The following is a 26553-nucleotide window of genomic DNA, read 5'->3' as shown; positions in this document are numbered from 1 at the left end:
AGGAAAAATGAGATAACATTGGCAAAACTTTGCAAACCTCAAAGCGCTTATGATTATTTGTTGTTGTTATCGTTACTGAGGGATATTAATTGATGATAAAATCCCCCAAAGAGTAAGTGTAAATGGACCATAGCATAAAACCTTGGTAGCAGAAGACATCATCAGGTTCATGTAAGAATACAGAAGGAGGGGGGCTGGTCATAGAGGAAGAGGGAACATAACAAACTGAAAGCTTTAATGTGCACTAGGATCCATGAACTACCAAAAGGCCTTGAGGAGTCTTCCTGCACACACAGTGCAAGTTTTATAGAGGCTCTGCTGGAGGACATGGACAAGAATCACACAGGATTAACGTGCTGGGTGGTGATTCACACAGCGCAGGAAATAACTAAATCAATGAAATTAATTATCCTTTAAACAATGGATGTATAGAAAACTGTTTTCTGGGCACTGACATTTCTAGGGGTCTTAATTATGATTATTTGATCATTTTTCTGTCCTGCCAAGACTCTTCCTAAAAACCCTTTTGGGTTTTTCTTGGCAAAGATACTGGAGTGGTTTTGCCATTTCCTTCTCCAGCTAATTTTACAGATGAGGAAACTAAAGTAAACAAGGTTAAGTGACTTGCTCAGGGTCACACAGCTAGTAAGTGTCTGAGGCTAGATTTGAACTCAGGAAGAGGAATTTTCCAGGTTCGGCACTCTATCCACTGCACCATCTATCATGATTACTTACTCGATATAGGAATTTCATCTTTTACCTGAAATGTGTGCTCAGTATGAAGAAAAAACAAATCAGGTACTCTTACTTTGAATGTCTAGTTTAAATAAACAGAACATTAATACAGTATATTGCACTGCCAGAGGTATGAGAGCCTCACATACATACTTGATAATTTTATTAACAAGCAAATGGAAAATACTTTTACTGTTAAAAACTAAAATATAAAGGACACAATTTGATTCTAAGGCAGAGGGCAGTTACCAGTGGAAAGCCCTAAGCAAGAAATGCCACAATAATGAGGTTACTAACCTTGCTTCTACATGTCCATGTTGCTAGGCAACAAGCACAACAGTACTGCTGCAGGAGGCATCTATGCATTAACAGATGCATTAACCATAACATTTTTTGCAGAAAAAATTTCTTGCTCATTAATGATAAAAACCAATGCAAATATAATCTTTGCATAATTCCATCCTGTGCTTTTATCACAAAAAAGGGAAATATTTGTTTCTCTGAAGCAATTCTGATTTGTTTTAATGGTTTGTTCTTATTGGAAAAAGCCTTGACTAGATTAAAAACATCTCCAATTATTAAATAAATAGGAAAAATCGTTGCATATGTAATGTAGACATATAAAAATTACTGAAATAATTTTGAATTCTTGACAAAATGTCATTTCTTAACAAAATGATACTCATTTTCTACATATAACATTTTAGCTAAATAAAGTATAGTTTAAAAATTGTCTTAAAATATTGAATAATATCTTTTTATAAAATTTATAACTTACAGTTGCAACACTACACTTAAAAAAATATTTACATTTTTATTATCTGGTTACTTTAAAAACTATTTTTTTTTCCAGGAATCATCATGTATTTGTGCTGATCCATTAAGAAAAAATACTTTATTGACCAGGTGAGCACACATTTGCAAGTTAGACAGTCAATGTTAGGGGTACTGAGTGTGACCATGAATAAAAGGAAGTTAACTGACCCACATTAAGATTAAATTGGACTGGCTTCATTATCATCATCTTCTATGGGTGGAACAAACTCATCAGACTTGAAAATTCAAATGCTATATGTCATAATCAATCAGGTGATTTGTGTGTAAGCGCATATATATGATAAAATTGCGAACAGAAGAATGTTCCTTGTTTAATTTTCTTATGTACAATTATTTTTGTTATTAACTTTTAAATGAATTAAGTAATGTGGAAAGTTAAGAATTAAACAAAAAAACAAACCACAGACTAATAAAGAAACAAATATTTCCCTTTATTTGATTATCTTACAACTACTTATGTGACACTCAAAAAGAACAATTTACAGGTGCATAGAAAGGAATTATTTAAGTATACTGAGTAGTAAAACATATATGCATATCTTGGAGGGAAAAGTCACTTCAACCCCAAGTGAATTTATCAGGGATTATAACAGTATATTTTAAATGAATTAGCATCAGTTAAAAATCAGAATTTTTATGATAATAAGAAGTTTTTAAAAAATCAATGTGTTCGCCTTACTCCTTTGCCAGCTGCACACCGGAAGGCTTTGCTCCAATAGGTATCCCATATTTGTGTAAAGTGTTAATCAAAATCTCCCTCATATCACTGTTGTAGGAATCAAAGTCAAACACATTTCTTACCACATTGGCAAGTCCTTCAGTGGGAAATTTCTGTATTAAGAAAAAAAAAACATTTCTTAGATGTACGGTTAAACTCTAGTATATAATAAAACTCAAAAACGGTAACAACTAACAGTACATTTAAAATAGTGGGCAGGACAGAAACTCAATCTAAGTAAGTAAAAGTTTAGAAATAGAAATAAAAATCTTATAATTTAGATAGGTACTATTTTATCATATTTGATATTCACTTAGGTGACCAGAGTACTACTTTTTCAAAAAAGACTTGTTTCTAATTTTGGAGTTAGCAGCTCCATCACACAAAATAAATTATTTCTCTCATCCAAATGCTCAATGACTTGGAAATCAATACTTCCTGAAACATTCTAGCTTTAAAGCTTCAGGAAAGGTGGTATAAAAGCATGGTAGACAGAGTAGAATATTTAAGCGGAAGTGTTCCACATCAAAAAACTTACTCTGCACGACACATGGGGCGATGCAAAAAGATTACACAAGACACAGATCCAGTTCTCATGTAGTTCATGATAAGTACTAAACAAAATCACATGACTACCATATATAACAGAAAAAAAGAGAATAAAGAAAAAAGAACAACACAGAAGGGTGGAAGAAACAAGAGGAAAGGGATGGGGCAAGCTGAGGCAGAAATACAGAGGAGTTAGAAAAAAGGAGACCATGAAATGAGAAGAGAGAGGATAATGTCTGGAGGTGATGGAAAATGACAACGTTTTAGTGTTTATCTATTTACTGTATAAATGATGAAAAGCATTTCTTTAGCTGACTTTAAAACACCAAGTAGTTTTGAAATATTTTAATAAAACATAAAGAGTAAGTGAACTAAAACTGCTCCATTATATTCTCCAGTCAGGAATATAAAAATCCAAGAGTCTTCATTTTTGTATCTTAATCACAATGTTTTACGAATGAGAAATCAGAAGAACAATGCTAAATGAAACAGGAGGGGACTGAGTGTGAGTGGTTAGATCAGCAGGAGAGAAAAGAAAGTCATTTCATGGAAGCCAAAGGAGGAAAGACTATCAAAAAGACTGCAAAAAGTTAAGAATGCATGACTGAAAAAACACTGCTGAACTTCGCAAAAAAAATTACTACACAACCAAAGGATAAATTCCCTTTGGGATATGCTGATTTTGAGGTGCAGGTGGGATGTCCAGCAAGTCACTCAGCATGGAAGCCTGGAGTTCAGGGGAGAGCCTGGAGTTATGTATACAAATTCCAAATAACTGAAGATATAGGAAGAGTAGATGAGATACAGAAAAACAGAAAAGGGTTGATGACAGAGGTCTGAGGGCATCCCATCCTTGGAGAGTAGGAAGAGGGATGAACCACAGGAGGAGACTGAGTGTGGGTGGTTAGATCAGCAGGAGAGAAAAGAAAGTCATTTCATGGAAGCCAAAAAAAAGGGTAGTCCACAATATCAAATACTGCAAAAAGTCAGAGCGCATGACTGAAAACCACTGCTGTATTTTGCAATGACAGGTGAAGAATCAGTGGGGAACAGCACTGGGGGCTTTTCAATGCAGCCTCACTCTGGGGGAAAGTGGGGAAGGGCTGTGGAGCAGGATGAGGAGATGCAAACAATGATGAGCACAAAGAGCTCTTTACAAAGTTCATCAGTGAAAAGCAGCAGAGATGGAGGACCACTGAATTGGTTAAATTTCACTTTGTTGAGCCTCACACTTTCTCATGACAAGAAGCGTCCATCACCCAGATGTTTGTTTGCACAAGACTGTGAGATTTTTCTGCAGCTGTCTTCAATCTCTCCCTGTCATATCTCTGCCAGGCCCCATGGAGTCATGTCACTTGTCTATTTAAAAGCCTGCCATGGCTCATGACTGAATTGTGAGGGAAATTCAAAACCCTCTTCCTGGTGTTCCAGGCCCCTGTAATCTTTCCTCACCTTAGCTCCCTGCCCCGCAACCCCACAACAGACATCTGTTATGATGCCTTTACTCAGGTTGCTACTTAGGCCTGCCATGTCCTCCTTTCTTTCTTCAGAATTGCTATCATTTAAAATCCAACCCAAATGTCACCTCCTCCATGAAACCTAGGATGTCTCAGATCAGTAACTATCTTTCCCTTCAGAATGCAAAAGTAACATTTTGTTTAGCAACTGCCTAATGCATTTATCATATTATTTAGTGAAATTTTTATCTCTCTCCTCATTACTAGATCATAAATTCCACAAAATGAGGGACAGTGGCTTATGTCAACTATGTACACTCCCCATCCTCTGGCAGTGTCCAAGGCCTACCTGAGTTCTGCACGAAGAAGGTGCTTAGTAAATTCTTGTTGACTGCTGAATGTTTACTGTTCCTAATTCAGAGATGTACTTGCTTGTTCCCTCCTTCTTTTTCCTATCTCTAAGCCTGCTCTTTATCCATAACAAAATTTTCCAGAATCCCAAGGAAATGCTTAAAAAGACTAATGCCCTTTGATATGAAGCCTTATCAAAAGTTTTCTGAAACTGAAATAAATGGCATATACTAGTGCCCCACGGTACTTTATTCTAGGCCACACGAGATCCCTGTCTGATATACTTAAATAAGAACTTGAAAGAATCAGAAGGAAAACAGATGTAAATTTTGCAATATGAAACAGGACTGAAAGTTTTCCAATTCCGCAAAGACTTATGCCATACCTGTAAGTGTTTGACTATGTTGACAACTTCTCTGGTGGAATATGGATAGTTAATAATTCCCTGATCTGCTAGGTGCCTCAATTCTCCAAATGCAGCAACAAGCTTCTGAAGGACTGGCTCCGGAACATTTGGCCCGTATTGTCTGAGCATCTCAAGTTCAGATTGTGGTTTAGGATTATCAACTGCATGGCAGCTAAAAATGTCACCTGGGGATGAAGGCAAACACATGATAAGTAACTAACCCATTTTGATGATAAGAAAAAAAGGTAATGACCTAATAAATGACCCAAAGTAAAGGGGAAATAAATATAATTGTTCCCTTTTGTTTGATTCATATATGTAAAATGGAAAAACAGTATCTTTCTCTCGATCTATGAATCAATCGATTGACCTATGTATTTATTTTTTACTTTATCAAAGATCACACTGATTTCAATTTCAATATATGTATGATAGCCAGAGTTCCTTTTGGTTAGACTTTAGAGCATCAACAGTACAAACTTTAGAGAGACTCCATGAAGTCTTATCTAATTATGTAGGGTCACAACATTACCCTTCTCAATCTGGGCTTACTCTATCAATTATTTTCTATTTTATACATTTTGGCATCTTATTACTGCTGTACTTTATAACTACTACTATTTAAAAGGCATATGTCTTGTCTCCCTAATTAGACTCATTTTAAAGGTAAGCATCTTGTTCCTTTCTCTGTCCTCCACAGCATAAAGTAAGACTTGGACCAGGCTAAAGGAGATTTTTCATCACAGACCTGAACAATATCTCATATAACATAGGCCAAAGACATAACAGGTTCAGGACTTATTAGTTGAAGAGCTCTGGGCCTCAATCAGAATTAGGATTCCGTTCTAGAGTAAACTCATGAGTTGTAGATACCTTGGGAGCAAGGCTAAACCAGTTAGAGAGAAGTACTGGCTTTATAATATTTCCCCATGAGACTAAGAAATTGGTATAATATGGCACCTTTCAAGATAATAGTGGCATTCAAACAAGTTTAGCTGAGAAGATCAGGCAAAAAGCCATTCATTTCACTGTATATTATTCCATGTTGGGCCATTATCAGCTATATTACTTAGTCCCTATTCCCCAGGAAGGCAAAGCAATTTACCTAATGTGCCAAAAAAATCGTTGCCCAGAAAAGGAAATCCAGGTCTGTTGGCCAGGACAATCATTCTAAAATCAGGGTGAATCACTATAACATTTTCTCTTCCATTCACATTAGCAGCACCTGGCGGGAAGAAAGTATTTTTAAATCTTTCTAAATGCATTATTTATTGATGGTTAGCAATCTTCCTTGGAACAAAGAGATATATCTTTAAATTTAAATAAAAAAAAAATAAAAAAAAAGATAACATGAACTGGCATATTGTTTAATTGCCAAACACTCCAGGAGATGTGCTAGTTATAAACTGGTTTCAGAAAATGATAGACCATAAAAATCTACACCTTGAGCAATAATTTCCAACATGACATGAGGTGAATGACTTTGTATTGTATGCACTAAAACTAACATTGTAGCCTGCTTTTTACTTAAAGACAATGAAAATGGTTCTGAAAAAGGCATCTAATCCATGATACTGCCAAATCTGATTTATAAAATCAATTCCTGGCTTAAAGCAAAATATTCCTAAAAAGGTACATTTTGTGATTTGACTCAAATCCTAGAGTGGTGAACTTTAATTTCATCTACAGTGTCAGTTATATAAAATCAATGGAATCCTGTTTTTATACAGTTTATTGTTACATGAATTTGGATATACCATAGATTAATTTGTCCATTCTGGAAAATGACTAGGATACACAACTAGAAACAAAATTAGATACAGTAAAAACAGCTTTACAGACTATGGTCAGTCTAGGACAAGGGTGAGGAACCTCTGGCCTGGAGACCATATGTGGCCCTCTAGGTCCTCAAGTGGGGCCCTCTGACTGAATCTAAACTTCACAGAACAAATCCTCTTAATAAAAAGATTTGTTCTGTAAAACTTGGACTCCATTAAAAGGCCAGACCCAAGGAACTAGAAGGCCACATGTGGCCTCAAGGACATAGGTTCCCCACCCCTGGTCTAGGAGGTAGATGTTAGTCTCCTCCCTAAACCCTGCAGTGACCAAGGAGTACAGCAGTAGCTGCACTTCTTGCAATAAGTGTCTTGATTGGTTGAGGCTGTGAGACTAGCTTATAGTGAAAAGGGATCACACTTCATTTTTGGAGTGATATAGCTGAGGATTCAGTTAAGTTCCAGACTTTGTTCTGGTGGTGAGTGGGAAATGATGGTCATTGAGACTTGAGGAACATGCCTCTAGACCATAGGTTTTGCCTCAGTGTTCTCAAGTATTCTAGTGTAGGGGGGCACATGGAAAACCTTGAGATTTCAAGGAAATCTTGATTTGTGTTGGTATTTTACATGTGGGACTCCTCTGTCACCCCTAGGTCTTACCCAATAGTGCATTAGAAACAGGTTCAAAAGCATGAAACTCCACACAATTTTCAGAGAATTCCACAACTTCCAAAATTTTAAGAACATCTGCTCTAGGTACAGAACATATAATCAGAAGGGCAGGCAACTCTATTATTGACACTTTCTTTTGACATTTCTTTTACGCTGGTTGTTGTGGCCCAGAAAGCATTTTTAAAAGCAACATTGAGGGAAGCCAACGAAAACCCTAAATCAAAAACTTATTTACTGTTGAAAGCATTTTGACATTGAAATGCTAACAAAGATTAATCTTAAAGATTGTTATTTTCTTGTGCTCAGAGATGTTGGCACACATCACCTTCCTCAGGTTTAAAAGCTACTCTGCTTTATTTAGATGTCCTTTTCACCCACTAAAGATTAATAGATTACTTATAAATTGTCTCTTATTTTCTGTATGCATTGCTTTTGACTATCTGCTTTCAAAAAAAAATCAGATATGAATGTTCAAGCCTTTTCAGGAAGCAAAACTAGAATAAAGTAGCAAAAAGGAGCCATGAAATTTATCAATGCACTATCCTTGGCGAGCCTGAATTTTCCCAGGGATTAAACAGGGCTAATAAAACTGTTAAAGAGCAATGAATACTGTCAGATTAGGGAATGAAAAAATTATATGCAAGATATTTTTCTATAAAAATCCTAATAGTCATTAAAGTCAATGATATATAACAGGGAAGGACACAGCAGCATGACTAAGCCAAAAGAATCGGTAATTCCAAAGCAACTTTCACATGGCATAAAAGAGTCATTTTATTTGCCTGTGCTATGCTCAAGCTGATGTTAAAATGTTTTAATTTTCAACAGGATACTAATAGAAGAATATTGGTGGACACCTAAAATTAAAAATCTGCTACAGGCAATATATAAAGGAAATAATCCATACAGATATCTGAGAGATGGCTATATAACATTCTTTAGTTCTTTAAGGCTTACAAATCACTTTTCCTGAGGGAGGGAGAACAAGTCTTACTAATTCTACAAATGCAGAAACTGAGGCTCATTAAACAATTTTCTGATGGTCACTGAGCAAATAAGTAGAAAAGGCAGGAGAAATGGTCTCCTGCTTTGAAATACAACATTCAAACTAAAACTGATGGGGGTCCCCCCCTTTTAACAGGGGGGTAAATTTGTAAAGACGATCCCCAGTTATAGACACAAAACTGGCATGGTAGCCTTGGGAGAACTGTTAATCCAGATTGCTATTTAGCATGCCATGAATCACTGTTTTGCAACTCTCCTTCTGCCTGAAGTTACAGGGCTCAAACACTTCTTAAGTGCACTGGTAACTAAAATTTTGTTTGCTTAGCTTTTTTAAATGTTATTTATTTTTTAATATTTCTTTAAAATTTTTGACAACTTTTTGATATCCTTAAATGATATCCTTTGATATCTCCAAATACATCTCTCCCAAACTCAGCAAGCAATCCCTTGTAACACAGCTTTCCTGCCTTATATCATGACGCTTGTATATAACTGCCCAGTTTGTGAACTGGTAATTTAAAGTCCCCAAGTCACACAAACAAAAAAGAAACCCTGACAGCTCTTTGAAAAATGATCCTATCCATTCACCTTTATCAAAGATAAAGAAAAGTCTTTTTCTAATACTTACTTGCAACAATTCTTCGCCCGTCTGCTAGAATCATTTCTCCATTTTCTACAAGAGTTTTTAAAATACAGGTAACATTTGTTGGGGCTTTGTCTGCCTCATCTACAACCAAAATATATCCCATCTTGACTGCTTTCACCTGGAATACAGCAAAATCATCACAAACCAAAGGTTCAAATCAAACAACACTGCAACTGAACAAATGATTGTTCCGGAATCATAATAACTCATTGTGTATCAATGATTTGTCCAATGTCAAAGATGAAAATAAAAGTTATGAACCTCTACTAAAAGACTGCAAAGCTACAACCCACAATAGCAATCAGATTTTCTCCTTTAAGATCCAAGGAAATCCTGGGTTTTTTCCTCCTAATACTAGGAATGCCTAGCAAAGTTTCAAACTCCCCAGGACAGCCTATTACTACCAACCCAAACTCAATAAACATCAGAAAAAGTAAACTACATGAACTTTAATAAAAAGTGAAAATGCCCAGCTCAGCGTTCAGGCACTTTTCAGACTTTTGATTACATTAAAGTAGTAAAATTACAATTATTTCCAAGTTTCAACTGCAACAGGAAGTACAGGTAAGGAACACTGCATATATCAGACTTTTCTGATGTGTTGGTGAGTTTGGCTGAACCCTTCCTCCCACAATATTTTCTTTCTTTCTTTTTAAAAAATAAGAAATGGCTTTCTGGGAGGGGACAGGGAAAAGAGATTTTGGAAAACCGAGGTAATATAAAAAAATTGACTGTTTCTAGGGTTAGCACAGGGAAGCAAGAGAAGTTGAGCATCCACAATAGGGCTAAGATTCTGCAAAGCCTGACTTCACTGCTGGAATAAAAGCCTGAAGATGCTCAGAATTCTTCAGGTGATTCATAAAATGGTAAAAAATGAAGCAGGAGCAGCATGAACTGGCTGACAATAAAATTCTCCCCATTTCACTTATCTTCCTCTACTAATTAGATTCTAAAAACAGTTGATTTTACCTAGATCATTTCATAAGGAAGGGATAAGAAAAGTACATCAGTGCATGATTCGGAGGCTGAATTGACTTTACACGAAATCATCTTACTGTGTGCTTGTAGGGGAGTAGTAAAAATACTGGGGAAAAAGCAAGCATCAATATATAATATTCCCAGAACCAATTTATCATTTTAAAATTCAAAATATTTAATATTTCAATTAAAGTATATCTACATGATGAATCAAAAATAAATGATTTAAAAATGGGGAAGGGGGAGGTATGAGAAAACCCTTTTCTTTCTCCTGAATTTTTATGATGTACTCCACAACTTCACATCCTAGCCTTTAGTTTTCCATTGTGGACTGGCAAAGGTAGAGGGTGTGAGGGAAATTTAATGTGATTCCAAGAGATCCCAATCTTGTCAGTTAGCTGACTCTGCTTTAGAGAGAACTCTAAGAGGATTTATACCTTCAAAAATGGCTCCTGGAGCTCACTCTTTCACACATGACAACTCATATAGACCATTCTTGGCTTGCCCAAAATCTTCTAGAGCTGGGTAAAGATAGAGCTAAACTTCTAGAGGCAATGTGGTCGATGAAGAAACTGAATCACAGAGAGACAGCTGGGGGCATAGTGGACAGACTGCTGGACTTGGAGTCAGGAAGACCTGGGTTCAAATTCTATTTCAGGTACTAATTAGCTCTACGTTTACATACAAGGAGGAAGAAAAACGGAACAAGTATTTTTATAGTACCTAACTGTGTGCCAGGCCCTGTGCTAAGAGACTTTACAAATATTATCTTACTTGATTTTCACAATTGCTCTGGCAGGTAGTGTTATTATCATCCCGTTTCACAGTGGAGGAAATTGAGGCAAACAGAGGTTTGTGATTTGTCCGGGTCATAGAGCTAGTATCTGAGGCCACATTTGAACTCAGGTCTTCCTAATTTCTGGCCCAGCATTCTATCCACTGTGCCACCAGCTGCCTCTCTATTATCCAGTTTCTTCATGTATAAATGAAGCTAATAACACCAGTAACACCTATCTTGTAAGACTGTTGTTTGGGCATAAATGGTATAATGTATACATCATCATTGTTAGACCGTCTTGGGCTCCCTGGGATTCCTCAGGCTAGGTCTATTTATTTCTTCCCCTCACTAGAAGTATGGCTTAAGCTTTAACACCCCAGGCCCAAAGAGGGTGGTAAGGACTAAACCTTTGAGTTGGAAAGCTGTGGTCTGGTAGGTGTACTGGATTTAGAGTTCAGAAGACCTGGGTTGCAGCACCCAGCACCAGACTTGTCATTTCTCTAGCTGCATGATCTTTGGCAGTTCACTTAGCATTTCTCAATCTCAGTTTTCTCATTTATAAAATGGAAATAACATAACTTGCACTCTTTACCTCCCAGGTTTCTTATGAAAATCAAACTAGATAATGAATGACAAGTTCTTCCTAATTGTCAGCAATTATCAGCATTACCACTATTACATTAGAAACAGGGGCAAGGGGTGGGGGCCCTGCTGACTCAATACTGACTTAGGAAAACACAAATTAACATTATCTATGTTGTTTTGTATTTGTCAAACATTTCCCAATGACATTGTAATCTGGCCCTGAGCTGCCAGGGCGTTTGACATTTCCAGTTGCTGGCTGGTCAGAGTTTAATACTTCTGCCCGATACTATCCTGGACCTATGATTTCACTGGTATAAGGAATTCCTGGGTGAGAAAACTCCCTCTCCCAATGCAGGGTCCAGTCTGTCTCTGTACCTTGTAAACTGGCAGGCTCTCAGAGTGGTTGGGTGACTTGCCTGGCATCACACAGCCAGTATGTGACAACTCTTTATAGAGGATACCACAGGTGCCAAAATCAAATACAAAGGGGTAGTGGGGTGGGGGCCCTACTGAGTCAATACTGACTTAGGAAAACACAAATTAACATTATTTATGTTGTCATGTATTTGTCAAACATTTCCCAATGACACTGTAATCTGGCCCTGAGCTGCCTGGAGTTTGACATTTCCAGTTGCTGGCTGGTCAGAGTTTAATACTTCTGCCCGATACTATCCATGAAACCATGTGGCCTCTTTTATTTTTATTATATCAATGGGGGAAGATCACCACTTAGCATTCACCATGAGACAGGAAAAACAGAACAAATACAAATTCTTTTTTCAGGTTTAGCATTTACATATCTGCTCTCAAAACTGACATAGTAATAAGGAATTTCCAGATTTAAAATGGAGGCTGAACCCTTCCCAAAGGCTAAATGGCAGTTATCATTCTGAAAACAATTTTTAAAAATATCCACTCATGATTGAAATACTCACCAATGGAGAGTCTTCATACACAATATGACCATCTTTTACAGAAGGCTGAAGAGTAAGTGTTTGTACAGTTGTATCCCTAAAATTAAACCAAACACATAATGACAACTGAAATAAAATGCTTTTTTGATATCAAATACAACAGAAAAAATTAACACTTGTTCCTTCCTGGTAATCTTGAGCAACAGGGAGAAAAGCTTGTTTCTTGATAGTAAAGCAAGATAAACAAAAATTATCGACTGAAATATCCTATTTTTAAGAGTTGACAATACTGTTCGGGAGGATCAGAAGCCATAAAGTGACCTGGTTTAGGGGTTTACAGGTATAATAAGGTTCAGTAGGTCACTCACATAGAGACCTTTGATATTGTTAATATACCCTTGAGATTCTTGGAGACTACTATCATCCTGGGAAGCAGTCTAGCTTCTTACCCCAGAACATCCTTCTGCCCTTGTGGCTTCCTTCTCCCATTGATGAGTTCTTCCTGGAATGTCCATTTTGAGAAAGGGTTCTCGCCAACCATCCTTAATTCCCTCCTGGATCTGCTGCTAACTCTCCAGACTTTGACACCACATCCCATTTGCTTTATTGCTCTGGAACATCCTTTCATCCTTGGGACCCTTTTTTTTCTATTGCTGAGTTCCTCCATGGACCTCCTTTTTGGAAAGGAGACCAGGTAGCCCTTTTTTTCCTTCTTTGCTCTGATTCTTATGTTTTAGACTTTGCCACTATGCCAATCCCTTTCCTGTTCCTCACCTTTACAATGTTTCAGGTTCTTTTTGTGTTATCTTTCTCCATTAGAATGTCAGTTCCATGAGGGCAGAGATAATCTTGCTTTTATCTTGTATTTGTATCCACAGCACTTAGCTGAGGTTCTGGCACACAGTAAAAGCTTAATAAATGCTTGTTGCCCTCCTGTTGCCTGAAGCACTTTTATTGTTCAGTTGTGTTTGACTCTTTGTGATCCCACATGGGGTTTTCTTGGCAAAGATACTGGAGTAGTTTGCCATTTCCTTCTCCAGCTCATTTTACAGATGAGGAAACTGAGGCAGACAGGTGACTGGGCAAATGACTTGCCCAAGCTCATGTAGATTGGAGCTCAGGAAGATGAGTCTTCCTGACTCCAGGCCCAGGGCTCTCTCCATTATGCCACTTAGCTGCCCTGCCTGAAGCACTTAGGAAAGACTAAAGAACTCTCCCTCCTAAGTAACTGATAGTTAAGTGCCTTTGGAGAAGAAACCTGTGAAAGATTCAACATTCAATAGCTTTTGAAGAAAGGTTCTGTGGAAGAAACACTCTGTGGAGACAATGATCTCAGAATTCCTAACAGGACCTTAGTGAGTTTAATTGTCTTTCATTTCTGATGAGAACTGAGGAGAAGAGCAGATAACTAACATTACTGAGAAAAACGTTATTTTGAGAGAAACTGAATTAACTAACAAATTGATCTGTTGGACTGTGGTTCCAGTGTTTTGGAGGAACTGGTAGGTGGTGATGGGCAAGAGAAATTTTTAGTCAGCAACTTCTTTCTTCTGCTTTCCCAGGGCACAGAGGTGACTTTGTCTGTGAGTTCCACTGGAGCCAATACATCAGATAAATATTCACCTATATTTCTGCATTACTGATTACTATTAATGAATTATATGGCCAGCATTGTTAATATGTATTTAAACTGTTAAGTTCAGGGTATGAGAGGGGAAGAGGAGGGACAGCCTATTCAAGATGAGATTTCCCTGGTCCTCTTGGGGTAGGGACTGAAGCTAATTGATTAAACAAATAATTAATTAATGATAGTGATTTTACATTTAAAGTAATTCAAAAGATAACTATAACTTTTATTCTTGGACTGGCCTTTGACCTCGGCAAGAGAAAACTGACATAAGGGAATGACTATCTGTGGGCAGTACTGGGAGGCAGTCAGCTTTTCCTAGGAGCTCCTGAGAGGCATATCTCACCTGTCTCAGGCCATTTGCATACCCCACAAGTGGGGTACATAGGTCCTTGGCTTCACTTTCCTTCAGTTCCCTACCTTTAGGTCAGTTCACAGATCAATATAATTTTATCAGAGTAAGTGATTAGAGGAAAATAATAATTGAATTTTAAATAAGCTGATTTTTCTGGTAGTCAATAATATTCTCAAATAAAATATCCTGAAAATAATGAAGTCTTTTCCTAGATTAAGGGTCCTTATTAGAAACTTTTACAGCACTGTATGGGATACCCTCAGAGGTCTTTAAAGCAGAGTAATTTTTCCTATCTATTAAATTGTCTAGACATCCAAATTTGTCTCGTAGACCAATTTATACCTCCAATCTCTCTCTCACATTTGTTTTTGTGCTATAAGTACTCTAGTGCAGGTTATCTTGAGTAGACCGTTGTAACAGCCTCCTCACTGGTCTTCCAAACTTCATTTTACTTCCTACAATATCTACCATCCACACTGATGCCTTAGAAGCAATCTTCTTAATGAATGGTTTAAATCATGTTACTTCTCTATATTTCTACTTCATATTAAAGAAAATATAAACTCTTCACCTTGGCCTTCAAAAGCCCTATGAAATTGAACTCCAGCCATATTTCATCTTACTCTCCTTCATACAGTCTGTGTTCTATGCTATTTGACTCTTCCATACTTTTCCCTTTTCCTGTCATGCCCTAATCCATTTCTTAGGGATTCCTCATATTATCTTTCAATCATGAATGGACCTTTTCACATAACACCTCCATTTGTTGATGTCCCACATTTCTTGCAAGGTCAAATTCACATGCTAATTCCTTCATGAAGTGGTCATTAACCCCTTCAAGGTTTTCTCCCTGCCTCAGATTTCTCCTAACACTCTACCTAGACTTCTTTAGACCTATATTGCTCTGCCCTGTACAGCAGTTATTTGTATACCTGTCTTCCCCACTTAGTCTATATAAGCTCTGGGAGAGTAGGGTCTATGTTAGAGCCATCTTTGTAGGGCCGGCATCTAGAACAGTGCCTTGTACATTCTAGGTGTTTAATACATGGTTGTTAAATTTAAGTAAGTCATTTCACAGAATACATGGCTTAATCATCAGTGAATTCCACAGAGAGTTATGAAGGGGCATTCTGTATATAACATTTTTTTTCATGTATGTGTGTTTTTTAATTTATTTTTTCTCAATTACATGTAAAATTCTTAAAAAAAACATTTTTAAAATTTTGAGTTCCATATTCTCTCCTCCCCTTCCCTACTCCTATGTTCAGAAGGCAAGCAATTTGATATAGATTATATATACATGACATCATACAAAACATATTTCCATATTAGCCATGTTGCAAAAGAAAACAGACCAGAAAAAAAAGCAGGCAAGAAAAAAAAGTATGCCTCAACTTGCATTCATACTCTCTCAGGTCTCTCTGCAGAAGGATAGCATTTTTCATCACAATTTCTTTGGAATTGTCTTGGATCATTGTATTGCTGAGAATAGCTGCGTCATTCACATTTGATCATAGTACAATATTGCCTTTACTTTGTATGATGTTTTCCTGGTTCTGCTTACTTCACTCTGCATCAGTTCATATAACTTTTCCCAGTTTTTTCTGAAAGTAGCATGTTCGTCATTTCTTATAGTGAAATAGTATTCCATCACGGTTATAAAACACAACTTGTTCAGCCATTCCCCAACTGATGTTGATCTATACCTAGTTTCTCCCAAACTGCTTTCCAGTTTTCTCAGCAATTTTTATCAAATAGTGAATTCCTGCCCCAAAAGCTCAGATTTTTGGATTTATCAAACTCTAGAATACTATGGTCATTTACTACTGTGTATTGTAAACCTAATCTATTCCACTGATCCACCACTCTTTTTCTTAGCCAGTACCAAATTGTCTTGATTATTACTTTGTAAGTAAGTTTGAGATCTGGTACTGCTATATCACCTTTCTTCACATAATTTTCACTGATTCCTTTGATATTCTTGATGTTTTGTTCTTCCAAATGAATTTTATTATTTTTTCTAGATCTATAAAATAATTTTTGATAGCTGACTGGTATGACACTGAATAAATAAATTCAGGCAGAATTGTCATTTTTATATTGACTCAGTCTACCCATGAGCAACTGATATTTCTCCAGCTGTTTAAATCTGACTTTATTTGTTTTGTTTTGTAATTATGTTCATATAGTTCCTGGGTGCATCTTGGCAGGTAGACTCCCAAGTATTTTATACTGTTTCCAGTTATTTTAAATAAAATTTCTCAGATGATTTATGTGGGTTTATTTTATATCCTGCAACTTTGCTTAAGTCGTTCATTATTTTAACTAGTTTTTTTAGTTAATTCTCTAAGTATATCATTGTATTGTCTGCAAAGAGGGGATAGCTTTGTTTTTTCATTAATTATTCTAATTTCTTCAATTTCTTTTTCTTTTCTTATTTCTACAGCTAGCACAATATTAGCACAATACTGAATAACAGTGGTGATAATGGGCATTCTTGCTTTAACTGAAAAAAATTCCTTTCCTATTAATTGGGACAATTTATATTTTTGTAAATATTCATCTCCACTAATTACTTTAATTAATCTTTATTGGTGGTGAATTCACCCTTTTCATTTTTGATACTGGTAATTTAGTTTTCTTTTTAAAATCAAATTAACCAATGGTTTTATTTATTAGTGCAATGGTTTTCTTACTTTCAAATATATTAATCTTTCCTTTAATTTTCTGGATTTCCAATTTGGTAGTTAATTGGGGAATTCTACTTTGTTCTTTTTCTACTTCTTTTAGTTGCATGTCCAATTCACTGATCTACTCTTTCTCTATTTTATTGATGTAAGCATTTAGAAATGTAAAATTTCTCCTAAGTGCTGCTTTGGATGTATCCCATAAACGTGGGTATGTTGTCTCCTTGTCATTCTCTTTAATGAAATTACTGATTGTTTCTGTGATTTGTTTTTTGACCCACTCATTCTTCAGGATTATTTAGCTTACAATTAATTTTAAATGTTTCCACAAATACTTTATTGAATATAATTTTCTCCAGAGGTCTATCATCTAACTTTTCAAGAATTCTATTTTTCTCCTTAACTTCTTTCTTATTAATTTTACGGTTAGATTTATCTATTTCTGAGAGGGGAAAGTTGAGGTCCCTCACTAATACAGTTTTACTATCTATTTCCCTGTCCTGTAATTCATTTAACTTTCCCTTTAAGAATTTGGATGCTATGCCATCTGATGCATATGTATATGTATATGTATGTATATATATATATATATATACACATATTCAGTATTGATATTACTTCGTTGTCTATGATACCTTTTAGAAAACTGTAGTTTCCCTGCTTATCTCTATTTTTGCTTTTACTTTGTCTAAGATTGAGATTGCTGCACCTGCTTTTTTAACCTCAGCTGAAGCCTAACAGATTCTGCTCCAGCCCCTTACCCTTACTCTGTATCTGTTTCAAATGTGTTTCTTGTAAACAACGTATTTTTGGATTGTGGGGTTTAATCCATTCAGCTATCTGTTTCCATTATAGCTAAGTCTATCCCATTCACATTTACAGTTATGATTACTTTGTATTTCCATCTATCCTATTCCCAACCCCCATCCCATTTATCCTTCTCTCTCTTTCCCTGTCCCTCCTCAAAAGACTTTTTTTTTTTTTGGCTTTTGACCACTGTCTCTCTTAACCCACTCTTCCTTCTATCAGTCCCCTCTTTTTCTTATCCCCTTCCCCTCCTACTTCCCTGTAGGGTAGGACAGATTTCTGCACCTGAGTGTGTATATTTTTCCCTCTATGAGCCAATTCCAAAGAGAGTAAGTGTTGCCCACCATGCCCCCCTCATCTTCCCCTCCATTTTCACACCTCTATTATATGAAATAATTTCTCATTCTTCCTTTACCTTCCCCCTTTTCCCAGTGCATCTTTCTTTCTCACCCTTTAATTGTACTTTTTTGAAATTATCTCTTCATAGTCAACTCATGTCTCTATGTATACTCCTTCTAACTGCCCTAATAATGATAAAGTTCTTAGGAGTTATAAGTATTACCTTCTCATGTAGGCATGTAAACAGTTTAATCTTATTGCATCCTTTATAATTTCTCTTTCATGTTTACCTTTTTAAAATTTTCTCCCCATTTCCCGGTTGCATGCAAAAACAATTTTTTGAGCATCTCTCCCCTCTTCCCTCCCCACCCACTCTCCCTAGGAAGGCAAGCAATTCAACATAGGCCACACATGTATCACTATGTAAAACACTTCCACCATATTCATGTTGTGAAAGACTAACTATATTTCCCTCCCTCCTATCCTGTCCCCCTTTATTCAATTTTCTTCCTTGACCCTGTCCCTTTGCAAAAGTGTTTGCTTTTGATTACTTTTTCCCCCATCTTCCCTCCCTTCTATCATCCCCCCTTTTTCATCCCCTTTCCCCTACTTTCCTGTGGGGTAAGATACCCAATTGAGTGTGTATGGTATTTCCTCCTCAAGTCAAATCCAATGAGAACAAGATTCACTCATTCCCCCTCACCTGTCCCCTCTTCTCTTCCAACAAACTGCTTTTTCTTGCCACTTTTATGTGAGATAATTTACCCCATTCTGTCTCTCCCTTTCTCCCTCTCTCAATATATTCCTCTCTCATACCTTAATTTGATTTTTTTTAGATATCATCCCTTCATATTCAACTCACCCTGTACCCTCTGTCTCTCTATATATGTATATTCCCTTCGGCCACCCTAATACTGAGGTCTCATGAATTATACACATCATCTTTTCATGTAGGAATGTAAACAAAACAGTTCAACTTTAGTAAGTCCCTTGTGATTTCTCTTTCTTGTTTACCTTTTCATGCTTCTCTTGATTCTTGTGTTGGAAAGTCAAATTTTCTATTCAGCTCTGGTCTTTTCACTGACAAAGCTTAAAATTCCTCTATTTTATGTAAAGTCCATATTTTACCTTTGAGCATTATACTCAGTTTTGCTGGGTAGGTGATTCTTGGTTTTAATCCTAGCTCCTTTGACCTCCAGAATATCATATTCCAAGCCCTTTGATATCTTAATGTAGAAGCTGCTAGATCTTGTATTATCCTGATTGTATTTCCACAATACTCAAATTCTTTCTTTCTAGCTGCTTGAAATACTTTCTCCTTGACCTGTGAGCTCTGGAATTCAACTACAATATTCCTAGGAGTTTTCCTTTTGGGATCTTTTTCAAGAGGCGATTAGTAGATTCTTTCCATTTCCATTTTACCCTCTGGTTCTGGAATATCAGGGCAGTTTTCCTTGATAATTTCTTGAAAGATGATGTCTGGGCTCTTTTTTTGATCATGGCTTTCAGGTAGTCCAATAATTTTTAAATTATCTCTCCTAGATCTATTTTCCAGGTCATTGGTTTTTCCAATGAGATATTTCACATTGTCTTCCATTTTTTTCATTCCTTTGGTTCTCTTTTATAATATCTTGATTTCTCATAAAGTCACTAGCTTCCACTTGCTCCAATCTAATTTTTAAAGTAGTATTTTCTTCAGTGGTCTTTTGGACCTCCTTTTCCATTTGGCTAATTCTGCCTTTCAAGGCATTCTTCTCCTCATTGGCTTTTTGGAGCTCTTTTGCCATTTGGGTTAGTCTATTTTTTAAGGTGTTATTTTCTTCAGTATTTTTTGGGGTCTCCTTTAACAAGTCATTGTCTTGTTTTTCATGATTTTCTTGCATCACTCTCATTTCTCTTCCTAATTTTTCCTCTACTTCTCTTACTTGCTTTTCCAAATCCTTTTTTGAGCTCTTCCATGGTCTGAGGCCAATTCATATTTTTCTTGGAAGCTTTTGATGTAGGCTCTGTGACTTTTTTGACTTCTTCTGTCCGTATGTTTTGATCTTCTTTGCCACCAAAAAAAGATTTTAAAGTCTGAGTCTGAATCTGAGTCCATTTTTGCTACGTGGTCATATTCCTACTTGAGCCTTGAGCTTTTTGTCAGGGTATGACTGCTTGTAGAGTAGAGAGCACTTTGTCCCAAGCTTTAGGGGCCGCACTGCTGTTTTCTGAGCTACTTCTACACAGCAAGCTCTGCCACACCAGCACTCCTCCTCCCCCAAGAACTGCCAACTAGGATCACGACCCAGATCCAAGCAGGGCAAAGCAGACTCTATACTCCCACTCTGATCTGCTACTTAATTCCTTCCACTGGGTGGGCCTGGGGCCAGAAGCAACCTCAGCTGGAGCTCTGGAAGCAGCTGCACAGCTGCATCACCTCCGCCACCCCCTGGGATGGGGCCGACTGCAAACTACTCTCACTCAAATCCAGCATTTTCCACTAACCTCTGTTGTCTTTGGCATTAGTGGGTTGAGAACTCTGGTAACTGCCACAGCATAATGATTCAGGGCCCTATGGCCTGTTCCGCCTGGCTCCTGGTCTGGCCCATGCTGGGCTGTGCTCCACTCCACTACCAGCTCTGTGTGATAGACTCTTCCCAACGACCATCCAGGCTGTCCTGGGCTGGAGCCCTGTTTCCCTCTGCTATTTTGTGGGTTCTGCAGCTCTAGAATTTGTTCAGAGCCATTTTTTACAAGTGTTTGGAGGGACCTGGGGGAGAGCTTAAGCAAGTCCCTCCTTTCCAGCTGCCATTATGGCTCTACCTCCCCCCCACACCCCCCACAATCCTAACTCCTGTACTTTCCAGAATATCAAGTTCCAAGCCATACAATCCTTTAATGTGGAAGCAGCTAAATCTTGTGTTATCCTGACTATGGCTCCCTGATATTTGAATTGTTTCTTTCTGGCTTCCTGCAATATTTTCTCCTTGATCTGGGAGGTCTGGAATTTGGCTATAATATTCCTGAGAGTTTTCATTTTGGGGTCTCTTTTAGGAAGTGACCACTGGATTCTTTCAATTTTTATTTTTCCCTTTGGTCCTGGGACATCAGGGCAGTTTTCTTTGATAATTTCTTGAAAGATCCATGTCTAGGCTCTTTTTTTAATCATGGCTTTCAGACAGTCCAATAAATTTTTTTTTTTGGAGGAGGAAAGGCAGGGCAATTGGGTTAAGTGACTTGCTGAAGGTCACACAGCTAGTAAGTGTGTCAAGTGTATGAGGCCAGATTTGAATTCAGGTCCTCCTGACTCCAGGGCTGGTGCTCTACTTGCTGCACCACCTAGCTGTCCCTACTGTGCCACCTCGTTGCCCCTCTAATAATTCTTAAATTATCTCTCTTGGATCTATTTTCTAGGTGTAAGAAATGGGAGGAGGGGTTTTGTTTCCACAGAACTGAAGGTGTACTTCCCCCCCTCCCCCACCCCTGCTTTAGCAGAAACCAGGCCTTAGGTCAGTCAGGTCAGAGGCTTGTACACATGCTTAAACGAGCCATTTGAGGAAAGCATGACGTAGGCAGTCAGGGGTACTAGAGAGGCCAAACTGGTTGAACCAGTTCAAGCTTATCAAGGGCCTGGTCTTGGTCCAGAGTCCAGGCCTACTGATTTGCATAATTTGCATATGTTAAAGAGGGAAGGTAGGGGAAATAAAGAATGTAGATTAATCCTAAACTCAGACAAGGAAAATCTAATTAACTTCGCTTTTGTTTCTGTATCCTTATTATCCTACCTATATAAACTGTATAACCTAGGAAAACTATGTAAAAAGTAAAGAATGTAAACTAACCATAACTGCAGCAGTAGTGGAGGGAATGGTTACCACCAGCCCCGCCTCCCCCTTCCTGCTGCTGTATCAATGTGAGCGTTCCCAGTGAGCACTACACCCGCTCCCTTGAGGAGCATAATAAATGCCTTCCTCTGCCCACTCTGGTTCTGAGTTCTTTGGGTGAGAATGGGCAAATCACATGGATCTTCCCAAGGTCATGGGAAAAGGAAAGCAATGAGCTGCAGAAGCACATCTCGGGCTAACTTCCTGACCCTGCCTTGGGGGGTCCTGTGATCCCCACTGCGGTGTTAAGAGGGCTACCACTCGGGATTTCCCTGGGGAACCCTGCGGTCTGCACAGCCTTCTTAAGGGGACATCACTTGGGACTTCTGGCCCTGTCTTGGGAGCCTTGTGATTTTACCGTCGTTCTAAGGGGCCATCACTTTGGTCCTCCTTAGGGTCTGACCCCTAGGAGGCCCTGTGATCCCCACAGATTAAGGGGGGCTACCACTTGGTCTTCCTCTGAGAGTCCTGCAGTCTGCACAGCCTTCCTTAGGGATTATCAACAGGGTTCTTCCTCAGGACTTTGGCCCTGCCTAGGAAGTCCAGTGATCCCCAAAACCGTGTTTCTCACAATTTGGGGAAGTCCAGTGATCCCCAAAACCATGTTTCTCACGTAGGTCAATTGTTTTTCCAATGAGATATTTCACATTTTCTTTTATTTTTTTCATTCTTTTGACTTTGTTTTATTATTTCTTGATGTCTCATAAAGCCAGTAACTTCTACTTGCCTAATTCTAATTTTTAAGTAATTATTTTCTTCAGTGAGCTTTTGTATCTTCTTTTCCACTTAGCCAATTCTGATTTTTAAGGAAGTGTTTTCTTCACTGAATTTTTATATATCTTTTTCCATTTGGCCAATTCTGATTTTCAAGGCATTCTTTTCTTCATTGGATTTTTGTGCCTCTTTAACCATTTGGTTTAGTGTGTTTCTAAGGTATTATTTTCTTTAAGTATTTTTTGTGCTTCCTTTACTAAGCTGTTGACTCTTTTTTCATGATTTTCTTGCATCACTCTCACTTCTCTTCCTAATTTTTCCTCTACCTCTTTTACTTGATTTTTAAAATTCTTTTTGAGTTATTCTATGGCCTAAGGCCAATTCTTATAGGAGTTTTGACTTTGTTGTCTTCTTCTATGTTTGTGTTTTGATTTTCTTTGTCACCATAGTAACTTTTTATACTCAGGCGCTTTTTCTGCCATTTGCTCATTTTCCAGCCTATTTCTTGACTTTTAACTCTCTGCTAAAGCGGGGCTCTGCTTTTGGTGTGGAGAGGGCACCATCCCAAATTTCAGGTTTTTTTGTGAAGCTGATCATAGCAATAATTCTGGGGACTTGTAAGTTTTTAGTTCTTCTAAGGTGGCATGATCTAGGGAGAGGTGTATTTACTACTCTCCTGTATTGTGTACTTGTCTTTGAGTAACCACAAGCACTTTTTTCCACCCTGGAACTGTGACCAAAGTTCCAGCTCCCTTGTGGCCACAAGCTCTTGTGTGCCAGAGCTCCTCCATGCCCTGGGACTCAGACCCAGAACTGCAGTCAAGATCCAACTATAGGCAATGCAACAGAGTCCTACCCCCAGTCCTAGGAAAGGGACCCCTGTAATATCCTTCAGACCAGTTGTCCAACTCCCTTACCATCTACAGGCTGAGAGATCCAGAATCTACCACTGCTGCCACTATTCAGTAGACCCCAAGGCCTGCTCCTGGTTTGCTAGGGCCAGGTCTGCACTGGCACAGTCTGCAGTAGACTATACTCCTCTCTCACCCTACCTACTTTCAAAGTTGTCTTGGTGTGGAAAATTGTTTCACTCCATCCTTTTGTGGGTTCTGCTGCTCTAGAATTTGTGCTGAGGTATTATTTGAGGGTACATGGAGAGATTTGAGGGAGGCCTCAGATGAGTCTCTGCCTTTTCTCTACCATCTTGGCTCCACCTCCACCTCCGAAGGCACAACATTTATTTCCTTTTTGGCACTCACATGGCCACCAGGCTTCAGTATCTCATCACCTCTTGCCTTGACTACTGCAATAGTCCTCCTAATTGATAGGCTCCTAACTGATTTCCCAGCTTCAAGTCTCTCCCCTTTCTAAACCTTCCTCCAAAGTACTACCAAAGTGATTTTCTTAAAGTTCAGGTCTGACCAAGTCACTCCTCTCCTCAACAGTCACCGGTGGGTTTCCAATTCCTATAGGACTAAATATAAATTTTTGTTGGTATTTGAAGCTCTTCAATACCAGACCCCATTCTATCTTTCCATTTTTATTAATACTATTGCCCTCACACACATTACAATCTAATTTAATCGGACTTCTTATTGCTTCTCACCCACAGTACACCATCTCCCATCTTTGTGTCTTTTTATGGCTGTCTCTGTCCTCCAACTCTTATTATTCCTCACTTTGTTCAAGACTGAGCTCAAGTGGTTTTTTTTATATAAAGCTCTTCCTGATCCACCCTCCACCCCAATTATCTTGTATTGTTTTTATCTGTAAACATGCTGTTTCTCCTTGTTAGACTGTAAGCTCCTAGAGAGCAGGGGCTGTTTGACTTTTGTATCCCCAGGACTTAGCACAGAACTTGACACACAGCTAGCACTTAATAAGTGCTTGATGACTGAATAAATGGCTAATTGACCCTTTAATGCTCTGTTCTCTCATAATCTTTCCAGCATCCTCAGTAAGAGGGAGGTATAATCAACAATTATATACACCCTTTCACTGACTTGCACTTTTAGCACTCCTGCTCCCTGTAAAGGCTATGAGAAAATTAAAAGCAACATTATTATGAAAAGGAGTTAGGAATGGCCTCTTCCTAGGTCAAGACATTTTCCTTCACAAAAGCAAAATCAATTGGACAGATTTTTAAAAATTCATGGCTAATTCACTGGTGTAGTGGAAAGAACACTGGGTTTGGAGTACAAGGTTCTAGATTAAAACTTCAGTTCCATTTCTTAATCCCTTTTGAATAATGTTGAACAAAATCACTTTAATGCTTTAGATCTCTATTTATTTGTAAGATGAGGGGTTGGACTAGATGATTTCTAACAACATCCTATCTATCTCCAACAGTTTAGAAATTTTTATTCTTTGGCTAATTTAGTGTGGTTTTCTAGTAGATGCATTTCATTATAAGATACCATATTTTAAAATAAATTTGAATGTATTGACAGTAAAATAAATTAGTTCTCAGAATTACTTACATAGCTGACATTTTGCAAGAAATCTGACATATAATCACATGATTTATTATAACCTGCTAGTCCACACAATTTTAGATGAACCAAATAGGATATCCATGTGAATTAATTTTTTTCACACTCCACTGAACTGCTACTCAATTGATTTTTCTCCATTTAAATGCCAGACTTTCCCCCACACTAACTTGGATCTATTCAAAGTGACCTTTAGATTAACTAATTTAAATTACTTAAAAAGATATAATGAACAAATTTAACTAAATCTAAGCTTTAATGATAATCATGCAGGCTTTTATACTCACAAATCAAAGCTCCCTCTTCGCATTCTTTCATTTTCAGATTTACCAGTAATTTTGTAAACTTAATTTTTATCTCCTCAATGTATTGGTTACATAATAGCAAAAATAACATTATACCAACTCTCTTATGAACTGTAATTAAAAGTTAAAGGGAAAAATTACATTTTATATCAATCCAAAATGTTTTCAAATTATAATTCAAATCTGAAATAAAAATGTGGAAGAAAAGAATCTCTCTTGTCAACAATATCTTCTACAATTTTTAAACTGAATGAATCATATGGAATGTGTTCATCAAAGTAGCTATGGCCCAAGCAGGATGCACAAGAGAGAGAAAGACTGGCTGGACTCCAAGAGATTAACCAGAAAGTAAAAGTAGTAGCTACTAGGGGAAGGGGCCTAGGCAGCAAAGGCCAGGGGTTTAAGTCAAAGAGATGAGCACTGGAATGGCACATGAATAGATGCCTTCTCTATCAGGAGTTAAGACTCAATGACATAGACCTTTTGGCATAGTGAGAAGAATAATGGGATGGGAATAAGGAGACTGGGTGCCAGTGCTGGCTCTGCCACTCAGTGTCAACTGGGACAAGTTACTTTTTCAACTTTAATTACCTCATCTATACAAAAATGTGGGGGTAGATTGGAGGATAAGAGTTCTAAAATCCCTTTCCACTTTCACCTACTGTGAATCTTTCATAATTATTAATCACAGAATCAAAGACTCTTACCTCAGAGGCCATCTATCCCAACTTGAACAATAATCTTCTGAAAATCATACTCTCAAGCTGTCATCTAAGCTTTTATTGCATATCCTTAGAAGGAGAAACCCACTACCCCTAAGGCAAATTATTCCACTAATGGTCAGCTGGGATTTTTTCCTTATATTAGTCTTACATTTGCTTCTACAACTTCTATTCACTGCACTAAGTTCTGTCCTCCAAGGACAAGTAAAACAAATTTTCATCTCTCTTCTCCC

The 26553-nt window shown here is 37.7% G+C and overlaps 1 protein-coding gene across 1 annotated transcript in view; it reads right to left on the bottom strand.

Annotated features, from left to right (window-relative positions):
- VWA8 (von Willebrand factor A domain containing 8) overlaps positions 1–26553 on the bottom strand; it is a 391960-nt gene that overhangs the window by 168306 nt on the left and 197101 nt on the right. The window contains exons 22-26 of the mRNA XM_036757477.1: positions 12428–12503; positions 9134–9269; positions 6159–6278; positions 5033–5238; positions 2252–2403 (exon numbers count right to left, since the gene is read on the bottom strand). Coding sequence (XP_036613372.1) covers positions 2252–2403; positions 5033–5238; positions 6159–6278; positions 9134–9269; positions 12428–12503 — 690 coding nt within the window. The remainder of the gene's footprint in view (positions 1–2251; positions 2404–5032; positions 5239–6158; positions 6279–9133; positions 9270–12427; positions 12504–26553) is intronic.

This window comes from Trichosurus vulpecula, chromosome 4 (genome assembly GCF_011100635.1).
Source record: "Trichosurus vulpecula isolate mTriVul1 chromosome 4, mTriVul1.pri, whole genome shotgun sequence".
In the NCBI taxonomy this organism is placed as follows: Eukaryota; Metazoa; Chordata; class Mammalia; order Diprotodontia; family Phalangeridae; genus Trichosurus; species Trichosurus vulpecula.
Note: the sequence above shows the minus strand (reverse complement) of the source record. Positions and strands in the feature narration are given on the sequence as shown.